At 35.1% G+C, this 14,135-nt stretch overlaps 1 protein-coding gene across 6 annotated transcripts in view; it reads right to left on the reverse strand.

Moving 5' to 3' along the window:
* Positions 1-14,135, reverse strand: part of STXBP5L (syntaxin binding protein 5L) — a 416,226-nt gene that overhangs the window by 239,631 nt on the left and 162,460 nt on the right. For all 6 annotated transcript variants that reach the window (XM_082624250.1, XM_082624249.1, XM_082624248.1 and 3 more), the window contains exon 8: positions 252-335. In XM_082624250.1, the coding sequence (XP_082480376.1) occupies positions 252-335 (84 nt within the window). The remainder of the gene's footprint in view (positions 1-251; positions 336-14,135) is intronic.

Genomic DNA, 14,135 nt, shown 5'->3' on the forward strand with positions numbered 1-14,135 from the left:
TAGGTAGTAGACGCCAACATATGTAAATGCCCAAAAAAGGCTTAAAAATAATCCGTCAAGGCAAAATTTCCACTCAGGAGAACAACCCAGAGGTGGAACTTGTGCAAATACCAACAGGCAGTGTGAGGCACTGGATCAGAACTAGGCGGCTTTCCAATGATAAAAATACTGGTAACATACAAGGCTTAAATGTAGAAAACAGGAATAAAATCACAATACTCTTTTCAAATATTCCAATAGAAATCACTTACCTCATCATAATAAACTCTCAGTTCTGCTCTTTTAGATTTCAAGTCCCAGAATACTACAGTACCATTTTCATAACCTATTAGCAGCTGGAAAACATTAGAACAATCATTTTTGTAATTCTAACATTAATTTTACCTTTCTCCAAATAAAGATTAATGTTAATACAATAAAGTATAATCATACTACATTATACAACTTTATTTAGAATACCAATTTTTCCAAACCTGAATACAGGTTTTCTACATTGAAAAAAATCGGCAAATGAACTCTACTTCAATATAAACATTTTCCAATGAAATCTACCTCATTCCAAAGAGGAAATTGAGAAAATATGTGAGTATATATGAAACAACATAAAGATAAATGAGAACATTGGAACAAAAGAAAAATGGGATAGAAAATGAAGATGAAATAAAGGATGAAATGTGATAACTTTAACAGTGTATATGCCATTCAGTCCTTTGCACTTGAAAAATGTGGCCACAAATTTGGCTTCAAATTTCTTTCTATCAAATCCAATTTTCTGACTTACGTCAGTATTTTAAATTGGTGATATATGAACTCTCAGCAGTTCACAAAGGTATTCTGGAAATTCACATCATTAAATATAGTTGATACTGATTTATAAATCAATAAATAAGACAATTAACAAAATATAGATTCTTCATTTCAAAAGAAAAGGATTTGAGAACAGAAAATGATTATTAGATGATCATATTCAAGACCCAGTCATTCAGCTAAATACTGCTAGCTCTGCTGATGGTTTTTACTATAATATGATTCTGAGTTTTATTTGTAGTTATAATTTGTTAAATTTAATCTACCATTGGTTAAAAAAAAACCCAGAAAGGATAAAAATAGGCCAATGTTCAAATAATGATATTTCACAGGAATGTGCCTTAACATGATTTTCTTGAAATCCATTATTAGTATTTCTCTGGTGAAAATTCTTATACTGTTAATAAAGATGTTTCAGTAACTCCAAAACACAGTGGTAAAAACAGAAAATATAATGGTAGTTATAAGTTACTCCTACACAGCTTCTTGAGACCTATTCATTTCCCTAGAAATTTTATAACAGAACACAAAAAAACAACGAAAATAAATCAGCTAGTAGTTTTATCAGGAAACAAAATTTCAAATATCAGATCATGAAAGCAATGCATATTACTTTTGAAAGTATAGAATATATTTAAATGTTTTATTATTAAACCGCAAACAATAGATTTTAAAACTGACTTAAAAATTTAGCTTTCTACATATTAAGTTAAAGTAAATGGCATAATGACTTCATAAATTTAAAAAGTCAAAATTAGTGTAAACAAAGACTTTCTTAAAATAAAATTTATATAAAGTAATATATACTATACTAAGATATGTATTAACTTCAACTTTTTTTTATATACCAGAGAAAATGATAAACAATAAAACCAAATCCTATGAGGTGTATGATAAAAATTTCTATGAAATGTATGGAAAGAAGATTTATAAGTCTAAAATGTTTGGAAAATCTGACCTAAGTGAGAAAATGAATAATATAACCTTTCAGAAATTGAGCCCCAAGATGTAATGAAATGATATTCTAAAATGCTATTATATTTTTTATAATAAACATAAGATAGAAGTCATTTTGTTTATAAAACATTATAAGCAATAGTCCCAGTAAATCACAAAATATAAAATAATAAACCTCAAAGTATCAAAAATTTGAGATAATTATACAAGATTGTGATATGGGAAATATGAAAATACATTAGAAACACTTAAAGAATTGAGAAAGAGAAAAACAGCCCCTGACATCCAGGAGACACCAGACAAAGTCATTCTGTGACCATGATGAATCAAGACAAATATAAGATCCCTCTGTAATCATGCTTGATCACATCAAAACAGGAATATTGCCCACATCACAAATACATATCATATATGTATGTGTGTGTGTATATATACATATATATATAGGCAAAGAAGTATGTGATTTCTTCACTACATATTATCAGGACCTGGAAAAGTTTATGAAGAAAATAGGTATCAGCAAAAATATCTGTTAAATTAGTTAGTAAATACCAAATAATCAAAATCAAAGATACTATATATTCTCTAACAAATATGAAATAAAATTAGAACTCATTGACAAAAATATTTTAGAAACTAAAAAATATGCATTTAAGTAATTATGGCCAAACAAGAAATCATAATGAAAAGTATGAAACAGAACGGAGCAAAAATGCCTCATATTGAACCCTGTGGGATACAGATGAATCCTCATCAAGAGGGAAATATACGGTTTAATAAATACAGGCATACCTTGAAGATATTGTGGGTTCAGTTCCAGACCACCTCAACAGAATGTAATATCAAAATAAAGTGAGTCATACAAGTTTTTTTTTGGTTTCTCGGTACATATAGACTTCTATATTGCAATCTATTAAGTGTACAATAGCATTATGTCTAAAAAAACAATGCACATAACTTAATTAAGAGTATTTTATAGCTAAAAAATGCTAACCATCATCTGAGCCTTCAGTGACTCATAATATTTTTTCAAGAGTAATATCAAAGATCACTGGGTAGAGGTGGGATCAAGATGGAAGAGTAGAAAGACCCTGAGCTCACCTCCTCCTGTGCACACACCAAAACTACAACTATATATAAAATAACTCTCTCTCAGAACAACCTGAAGACTGGCTGACCAGCTTTTTTACAATTAAGGATTTTTTTTTTTAATCACACAGAGACAGGCACAAGGGTGAAAGAAGTAATCTAGTCAGGACCCACACCCCCAGCTGGTGACCCAAAAGACAAAGGGGATATTACAAACTCAGAGGCCGCAGCCAATGCTCACTTCAGCTCCAGCCCTCCCACCAAAGCCACCAAGCACACACAGTCTGCAAACGGACACTCCTATACAATGACACACTTTCCACACCAGGTGAGGTAAATGTTTTCCCTAATTAATAAAGACAAACACTGAAAGTGAAACAAAATAAGAAGACAGAGGAATATGTTACAAATGAAATAACAAGATAAAACTCCTAATGAAATGAAGATAAGTAATTTACATGATAAAGATTTCAAAGCAATGTCATAAAAATGCTCACCAAACTCAGAAGAATAGAGGATCACAGTGAGAACTTCAATAAAAAATTAGAAAATATTAAAAAAGAACCAATCAGAGCTGAAGAATACAATAACTGAAACGAAGAATATACCAGAGAGAATAAAAAGCAGATTAAGTGGTAAAGAAGAATTAATAAATGAGTTGGAAAACAGAATAGTGGAAATCACCCAATCAGAAGAGTAAAAAGAAAAAGTTTTTAAAATGAGGATAGTTTAGGGCCTCCCTGGTGGCGCAGTGGTTGAGGGTCCGCCTGCCGATGCAGGGGATACGGGTTCGTGCCCCGGTCTGGGGGGATCCCATATGCCGCGGAGCGGCTGGGCCCGTGAGCCATGGCCGCTGGGCCTGCGCGTCCGGAGCCTGTGCTCCGCAGCGGGAGAGGCCACAACAGTGAGAGGCCCGCATACCGCAAAAAAAAAAAAAAAAAAAAAATGAGGATAGTTTAAGGGACCTCTGAGACAACATTGAGTGTCATAATATTCATGTTATAGGATTTAGTCCCAGGAGGAGAAAAGAGAGGGAAAGGGGCAGAAAATATATTTGATGAAATAATGGCTGAAAAATTCTCTACCCTGGGGAATGAAATAGATATCCAGGTCCAGGAATCAGAGACAGTCCTAAAAAGATGAACCCAAAGAGTCAACACCAAGACACATCATAAGAAAAACAACCAGAGTTAAAGATAGAGAATTCTAAAGGCAGCAAGAGAAAAACAAAGAATCAAACAAAAGGGAACCTCCATAAGGCTCTCATTGATTTCTCAACAGAAACTGTAGGCCAGAAGACAGTGGCATGATATATTTAAAGTGCTGAAAGGGAAAAACCTAAACCAAGGATACTCTACATAGCAAGGTTAGGCATTCAGAATTGAAGGCAATATAAAGGGTTCCCAAGATAAGCAAAAACTAAAAGAGTTCATCACCGTTAAGCAGGCCACACAAGAAATGTTAAAGGGTCTTCTTGAAGCACAAAAGAAAAGGCCATAACAAGAAATGAGAAAATACATGACGAAAATAAATCTTATTGGTAGAAGCAAATATAATAGTAAAAGCAGTGGATCAACTGCTTAAAAAGCTGGTATGGAGGTTAGATGACAAAAGTTGTAAAATCAATTCTAATTACAATGAGTAATTAAAGGATACACAAAAAGATGTAAAATATAATATCAAAAACATAAAACATGGTGATGGGATTATAAAAACTAGAACTTTAAGAATGTGTTTGAATTTAAATGACTATCAGTTTAAAATAAATTATCTATCTACCTACCTACCTATTTATTGCATAGTAACCAAAAACCAAAAACCTAGAATAGATACACAAATACAAAGAGAAAGAAACCCAAACATAATACTAAAGAAAATCATCAAACCACAGGGAAGAGACTAAAAGAAGAAAAGAATAGCGAAGAACTACAAAAACAACCAGAAAACATATAACAGAATGGCAAAAAGTACATGCCTATCAATAATCACTTTAAGTGTAAATGAACTAAGTGCCCCAATCAAAAGACATAGGGTGGCTGAATGGATTAAAAAAAACAAGATATCTATATGCTGCCTATAAGAGACTAACTTCTGAGCTAAAGACACACATAGACTGAAAGTGAAAGGATGGGAAAAGATATACCATGAAAATGGAAATGAAAAGAAAGCAGGGGTAATATAACTCATATCAGACAAAATAGACTTTAAAACAAAGACTGTAACAAAAGGCAAAGAAGGTCATTACATAATGTTAAGGGGGGGTCAATCCAAAAAGAGGAACTAATATTCATAACAAATATGCACCTAACATAGGAACAACTAAATATATAAACCAAATATTAACAGACATAAAAGGAGAAATTGACAGTAACACAGTATTAGTAGGGGATTTAATACCCCACATACATCAATGAATAAATCATCCAGACAGAAAATCAATAAGAAAACGTTGGCCTTCAATGATACTTTGAGCAGCTGGACTTAACAGATATCTACAGAGCATTCCATCCAAAAACTATAGAATACACATTCTCTTCAAGTGCACATGGAACATTCTCCAGGATAGATCACATGGTAGGCCACAAAACTAATCTCAGTAATTTTAAGAGTAAAATCATATAAAGTATCTTTTCTGACCACAGTGGTATGAAACTAGATATCAATTACAGAATGAGAGGTGGAAAAGACACAAACACATGAAGGCTAAACAATGGGCTGCTAAAAAAAACAATGGGTCAATGAAGAAATCAAAGAGAAAATTTTTTTAAATGTCTTGAGATGAATAAAAGTTGAAACACAACTTTTCAAAATCTATGGGATGCAGCAAATGCAGTTCTAAGGGGGAAGTTTATAGCAATACAGGCCTATCTCAAGAAATTTAAAAAATCTCAAAAAACCTGACTTGAAACCTAAAGGAATTACAAAAAGAAAAAAACCCACAGTTAGTAGAAGGAAGGAAACAATAAAGATCAGGGGAGAAATAAATAAAATAGAGACAAAAACATGGAGAGAAAGATCAATGAAACTAAGAGGCTATTTTTTTAAGATAAAGAAAACTGATGAAACTTTAGCCAGACTCATCAAGAAAAAAGAGAGAAGGTCCAATTAAATACAATCAAAAATGAACATCAAGTTATACAAGATATCACAGGAATATAATAATTGAAGAATACTACAAACATTTACATGACAACAACTTGAACAATCTAGAAGAAATGGACAAACTTCTATAAATGTACAATATCCCAGGAAAGAACAGAAAATATGAACAGACCAATTACCAGTAATGAAATTGAATCAGTAATTTAAAAAAAAACAAAACTCCCAACAAACGAAAGTCCAGTATCACATAGCTTCACACTGGAATTCTACCAAACACTGAAAGAAGATTTAGTATCTATCTTTTATCCTTTAGATGCAGTAACTATCCTTTTCAAACTCTCTTAAAAAACTGAAGAGAAGGGAACACTTCCAAACCCATTCTTTGAATCCAGCATTACACTGATATCAAAGCCAGGCAAAGACACTACAACAAAAGGAAATTACATGTCAATAAATCTGAAAAATATAGATGCAAAGATCCTCAACAAAATATTAGCAAACAAAATTCAACAATACATAAAAAGGATCATACACCATGATCAAATGGGATTTATCCCAAGGGTGCAAGTTTGGTTCAGTATCTGCAAATCAATCAATGTGATACACCATATTAACTAAAGGAAGGATAAAATCACATGATCATTACAACAGGTGCAGAAAAAGCATTTGACAAAATTCAACAACTATTCATGATAAAAATCCTCATCAAAGTTGGTATAGAGGGAATATATCTCAACATAATAAAGCCATTTGTGACAAAACCACAGCTAACTTCATACTCAATGGTGACAAGCTAAAAGCTTTTCCTCTAAGATCAGGAACAAGACAAGAATGTCCACTCTTATTCAACATAGTATTCGAAGTCCTAGCCCCAGGAATCAGACAAGAAAAAGAAATGAAAGTCATCTAAATTAGAAGGGAAGAAGTAAAACTGTCACTATTTGCAGATGACATGATACTTTATATAAAAATCCCTAAAGACTTCATGCCAAGACTATTAGAACTAATAAATAAATTCAGTAAAGATGCAGGATACAAAATTAATATACATAAATCTGTATTTCTATACATTAAAAATGAACTAACAGAAAGAGAAAACAAGAAAGCAATCCCACTTAAAATTGCATCAGGGGCTTCCCTGGTGGCGCAGTGGTTGAGAGTCCACCTGCCGATGCAGGGGACAGGGGTTCGTGCCCTGGTCCAGGAAGATCCCACATGCCGCGGAGTGGCTGGGCCCGTGCGTGACCCATGGCCGCTGAGCCTGCACGTCCAGAGCCTGTGCTCCACAACGGGAGAGGCCACAACAGTAAGAGGTCAGCATACCGCAAAAAAAAAAAAAAAAAAAAAAATTGCATCAAAAAATATAAAATACTTAGGAATAAAATTAACCAAGGAGGTGAAAGACCTACACTCTGAAAACTATATGACACTGATGAAAGAAATTGAAGACAATATAAATAAAGATATTCTATGTTCATGGATTGGAAGAATTAATAGTGTTAAAAAGTCTAGACCACCCAAAGCAATCTACATATTCAATGCAATCCCTATCAAAATACTGATGGCATTTTTCACAGAACTAGAACAAATAATCCTAAAATTTCAGTGAACCACAAAAGACCCTGAATAATCCAAGCCATCTTGAGAAAGAAGAACAAAGCTGGAGGTATCACACACACTCCCTGACTTCAAAATATACTATAAAGCTAAAGTAATCAAAACAGTATGACACTGCACAAAAACAGACACATAGATCAATGGAACAGAATAGAGAGCCTAGAAATAAACTCACACACATATGGTCAATTAATCAACAACAAAGGAGGCAACAATATACAATGAGAAAAAGACAGTTTCTTTACATAAGTGGTTTTGGGAAAACTGGACAGCTACAGGTAAAAGAATGAAACTAGACCATTTTCTCACAACATTTTAAAAAATAAACTCTAAATGGACAAAAGGGGACTTCCCTGGTGGTCCAGTGGTAAAGAATCTGCCTTCCAATGCAGGGGATGGGGGTTCGATCTCTGGTCGGGGAACTAAGATCCCACATGCCGCGGGGCAACTAAGCCCGCATGCCACAACTACTGAGCTTGTGCACCTCAACTAGAGAGCCTGCATGCTGCAAACTACAGAGCCCACATACTCTGGAACCCGTGCACCACTACTACAGAGCCCACTCACCCTGGAGCCTGCATGCCACAACTAGAGAGAGAAAACCCTCATGCCACTCACTACTAGAGAGAAGCCCACGTGCTGCAACGAAGAGCCTGTGCACCACAATGAGCACCGCAACGAAAGATCCCACATGCCGCAATAAAGATCCCATGTGCCGCAACAAAGACCTGATGCAGCCCAATAAATAAATATTCTTTTAAAAAAACCATAGCAATGGGCATACCATTAAAAAATAAATAAATAAATGTACAAAAGACTTAAATGTAAGACCTGAAACAACAAAACTCCTAGAAGAAAACATAGGCAGTATGTTCTTTGAAATCAGTCTTAGCAATATTTTTTTGGATCTGTCTCCTCAGGCAAGGACAACAAAAGCAAAAATAAGCAAACGGGACCACATCAAACTAGAAATCTTTTGCACAGTGAAGGAAAGCATCAACAAAATTAAAAGACAACTATGGAATAGGCGAAAATATTTGCAAATTATGCAACTGACATTCAAAATATATAAAGAACTCATACAATTCAATATCAAAAAAACAAACTATCTGATTAAAAAATGGCATTTTTCCAAAGAAGCTATACAGATGTCCAACAGGCACATGAAAAGATGCTCAACATCACTAATCAACAGGAAAATGCAAATCACAACCACAATGAGGTATCACCTCACACCTGTCAAAATGGCTATCATCAAAAAGACAATAATTAACAAGTGTTGGCAAGGATGTGGAGAAAAGGCAACACTTGTGCCTTGTTGGGGAGAATGTAAACTGGTGCAGCCGCTATGGAAAGCAGTATGGAGGTTCCTCAAAGAAATTAAAAATTGAACTACCATACGATCCAGCAATTCCACTCCTGGGTATTTATTTAAAGAAAAGGAAAACACTAATTCAAAAAGATATATGCACCCCAATGTTCACTGTAGTACTGTATACAATAGCCAAGATATGAAGCAACTTAAATGTCCATAAACAGATGAATGGATAAAGATGTGGTACGTACACACACACACACACACACTGGAATATTTCTCAGCCATAAAAAGGAATGAAATAATGCCACTTGTGACAGCATGAATGGACCTGGAGGGTACTATGCTAAGTGAAATAAGTCAGACTAAGAAAGACAAATAGTATATGTTTTTACTTATATATGTGGAATCTAAAAAACAAAACAAACAAATACAACAAAACAGAAACAGACTCACAACAGAGAACAAACTAGTGGTTGCCAGAGGGAAGGGTTGCAAAATAGGTGAAGGGGATTAAGAGGCACAAACTACCAGTTTTAAAATAAGTCATAGGCATGTGATGTACAGCACAGGGAACATAGTCAATAATATCATAGTAACTTTGTATGGTGCATAATCTATAAAAGTATCAAATCACTATGTTGTACAGCTGAAATTAATATAATAAGTAAACTATATTTCAATTAAAAATAATCACTGATGACAGACCACCTTAAGAAATATAATGACAAAAAAGTCTGAAATACTGTGAGAATTACCAAAATGTGACACAGAGACATAAAGTGAGCAAATGCTGTTGGAAAAATGGTGCCAATAGACTTGCTCGACTCATGGTTGCCACAAATCTTCAATTTGAAAGAAAATGCAATATCTGTGAAGTGCAATTAAGTGAAGCACAATAAATCAATGCGTGCCTGTACATATTAAAAGGAGAAAGTATAAATTTTTAATAAATGTAAGCATTTAACTGTAGAATGTCAAGAAAAAGAAAATAAAGTTCAACAAATAGAAGAAAAAATGAGTCATCTTATCCAAGAACAAAGGATACCTTTCACTTATTCAAGTTTTCAGGAATTTTGAGTTTTCCACGTATAGATTTTCTTGTTAATTTTATAGCAAATTATTTTTAAAACTTTTCTTGCTATTTTGTACAGGATCTTCTCTTCATTATGTTTTCTAAGAGGGTATTGTTTCTATAGTTAGATTTTAGTATGCTACCTTCTAAATTATTTTATTCTTTGTATTAATTTTAATGTTGATTTTCTTAGGCATTCCAGGTTATATTATCCTATAATCTAAAATAGAGACTATTTTACTTCTTCCTTTCCAATTTTTATGCCTCTAATTGTTTGTGCTTGTCTAACTGCATTACTAAAACATCCTATAGTGTTAAAAATAGTGGAGGGGGGCCTCCCTGGTGGCGCAGTGGTTGAGAGTCCGCCTGCCGATGCAGGGGATACGGGTTCGTGCCCCGGTCTGGGAGGATCCCATATGCCGCGGAGCGGCTGGGCCCGTGAGCCATGGCCGCTGGGCCTGCGCATCCGGAGCCTGTGCTCCGCAACGGGAGAGGCCACAACAGTGAGAGGCCCGCATACCGCAAAAAGAAAAAAAAAAAAAAAAATAGTGGAGGGGATGAGCATCCTTGCTTTCTTCCTAACTTTAGTGGCAATGTCTCTTGGTGTTTCCCTATTAGCTAAAATCCCAGATTTTATATATATATATATAATATTATTATTATATACATTATACATACATATATAATATATATAACATATCATTAAAGAAGTATGAATTCATTCAATATTTTATAAATTTATTTTATCAGGAATAGGTGTTTTTTAATATTTTTATTGAAATATACATATAGAAAAGTACACAAATTATGGCTGGGTCTTTCTTTAGTAATGACATTTAATTTTTTTCTTCCAATTTTGAGACATAATTGACATACAGCACTGTATAAGTTTCAGGTGTACCACATAATGACTTGACTTAGATACATCATGAAATGTTCATCAAATAAGTTTAGTGAATATCCATCATCTCATATAGATATAAAATAAAATAGAAAATTTTTTTTCTTTTGATGAGCCCTCTTACGTTTTGCTTTTTAAATAACTTTCATATATAACATACAACAGTGTTAATTATATTTATCATGTTGTACATTACATCCCTAGTACTTATTTATAACTGGATGATTCTACCTTTTGACAGCCTTCATCCAATTCCCCCTCCGTCCACTCCCTGTCTCTGGTAACCATAAATTTGATCATATTTTCTATGAGTTTTTTGTTATTTTGAAGTATAATTGACCTACCACATTTTGTTAGTTCCTATTACACAACATAGTGATTTGGTATTTCTATACATTTCAAAATGATCACCACTATGAGTCATAGTTATTGACTGTATTCCTCACATGACTCATTTATTTTGCAACTGGAGGTTTATTAATCTTAATCTCCCCCACCTATTTCTTTCCTCATGCCAAACTCTCCTCTCTTGCAACCACTTGTTTGTTCTCTGTATTTCTAACTCTGTTTCTGTTTTGTTATATTTGTTCATTTGTTTTGTATTTTAGATTCCACATATAAGTGATTCACAACAGTATTTGTCTTTCTCTGTCTGACTTATTTCACTTAGCATGATACACTCTAGGTCTACCCATGTTGTTGCAAATGACAAGATTTCATTCTTTTTATGACTGAGAAATAGTCCTCTGTGTGTGTGTGTGTGTGTGTGTGTGTGTGTGTGTGTGTGTGTGTGTACCACATCTTAATCCTTTCATCTATTAATGGGCACTTGGGTTGCTTCCAAACCTTGCCTATTGTAAATAATGCTACAATAAACATAGAAGTGCACATATCCTTTCTAATTAGTGTCTATGCTTTCTTTGGATAAATATCCAGGAGTGGAATTACAAGATCAATTTATTTTTAATTTTTTGAGGCACCTTCATAGTGGAAAACCACTATGCTTTCCATAGTGGCTGCATCAATGTACATTCCCACCGAATGGAAAGAAATTTTTGTTTCTGGATTTTTTTATTATTGTGTTTCATTCTCAATACAAAATGCACAATCAAGTATACTGCATGGGGATCTATGCACTGTAAGGATTTTTCTTCATCAGGTCACTCCATGTCACCCCCTAAGTGGAGACATAATTGAGCAGTACTCCTTGCCCAGATAGTACCAACCAATCATCTGACCCTGTCTATGAACCAGGCCTGAATTCTGTCCTACTCCATTAGTTGGTTTTAGATATTCCCCTCCTACTCCATAAGACCATATATGTCGGTTGAGAGAAAGACACTGTTGCAACATAGGAATTCTTGGTTCCCCATTTATCCAATTCACTTAGGCCTTTTGGACAGTTCAAGGCTGATTTCCCAAATATACCTCTTCCATTGTAAAATGGACTGTCACATCCCTCACCCAATCCTAGGAATCAATGAATATGATGACATCCAACTCATGCTGGACAGGTCAAGTCACAGTCACTTGGTGTCCCATCATTAGGTGTTCAGTCTCCACAAGGGCCCATCAGCATACCAGAAGTTACTTTGAAAATGGAGAGCAGCTGTTGTTCCTCTCTTATGGGGCTTTCCAATAGAGTGTTCTTAACTACCAAATACATTAAGCTCTAGCAGATCATAGACACCAAATGGTAGGGTAGGCTGCACTTGGACTTAGGGAAGAGACCTTTTTTTCTCTAGGCTCCACTCAAAAGTGGCAGAATTTTGGATAACCTAAAAAACTGATTTGGAACAATAATTTCTAGGGCCTTGTATACTATTATCTAAATCCAAAAGCACCCACCAAGTGACATGACACTTTCTTAATAAGGAGAAATACAAAAGCTTACATTTTACCTTAGAGGAGATGCCCCTCCATCCCCAGACCATTAGACCTTCAAAATCATCACATATAGGGCCAGGTCCTAGATATTTATGGGATAAAGCCTTATGACACATGAGTCTCTGATGTATGAATCTTATGAGCTATATAGCTACTTGCCACTTCTGCTCACCAGATGAGAGTTGGAAGACCTCAGAAAGTGTCCTTACTTGGAAATAGGGTCTTTGCAGATGTAATTAGTTAAGAATTTTGGAACAAAATCATCCTTAATTTAGTGTGGGCCCTAAAATCAAATGACTGGTGTCCTTATAAAAGAAGAAGAGAGGATACAGAGACATAGAGGAGAAGGCCATTTAAAGACAGAGAAAGAGAATGGAGTTATCCTGCCAAAAATCAGGAACATTAGGAGGCACCGGAAGCTGGAAAAGTTAAGGAAGGATTCTCTTCCAGAGCCTTCAGAGAGAGAATGGCCCAACCAAGACCTTGACTTCAGACTTCTGGCGTGCAAACTGTGAATTAGTAAATTTCTGTTGTTTTAAGCTACCCAGTTTATACAACGTTGTTATGGCAGCCCTAGAAAGCTATACCAGATGTCAGAGTCATACTCTTTCCTATCAGGGCTTTGACTTTAACAAATAAGACCTTTCGCGGGCTTCCCTGGTGGTGCAGTGGTTGAGAGTCCGCCTGCCGATGCAGGGGACACGGGTTCGTGCCCCAGCCTGGGAGGATCCCACATGCCGCGGAGCGGCTGGGCCCGTGAGCCATGGCCGCTGAGCCTGTGCGTCCGGAGCCTGTGCTCCGCAATGGGAGAGGCCACAACAGTGAGAGGCCCATGTACTGCAAAAAAAAAAAAAAAAAAAAAAAAAAACAAATAAGACCTTTCAAACTATGTGTTTAGTCTCCTTATAAAAAGATCCTGGGTCTATTTTTAGCACAGTCTGCCCTAAAGCTGCAGAAGTAAAGAGTTCCTTTAAAGTTGTTTTAGAGGGCCTCTGGAATGCCTTAAATCAGTAATGAACTGTTCTAAGTTGATCATTTTATTTTCACACAGTCTCTGTGTTTTGGTAGGTGAAATAATGCTCCCTCCAAAACTGTCTATGCCTTAATCCTCAGAACCCATAAATACATTAACTGATATGACAAAAAAGACTTTTTAGATGTAATTAAGGTTTGTTGAGATGGAGAGGTATCCTGAATTATCCAAGTGGGCCCAATCTGAACATACGAGTCCTTAAGAGTGATGAACCTTTCCCAGCTGTTGTTAGAAAGAGGTTTGGTGATGGAAGGAAGTCAAAGAGATGCTAAATTATTGTCTTTATAGATGGAGGAAGGTGGCTACAAGCTTAGAAATGTGTAAAGGCCTATAAAATCTGAAAAAGGCAAGA

This window comes from Mesoplodon mirus (genome assembly GCF_964341445.2).
Source record: "Mesoplodon mirus genome assembly, chromosome: 6".
Taxonomy (NCBI): Eukaryota; Metazoa; Chordata; class Mammalia; order Artiodactyla; family Ziphiidae; genus Mesoplodon; species Mesoplodon mirus.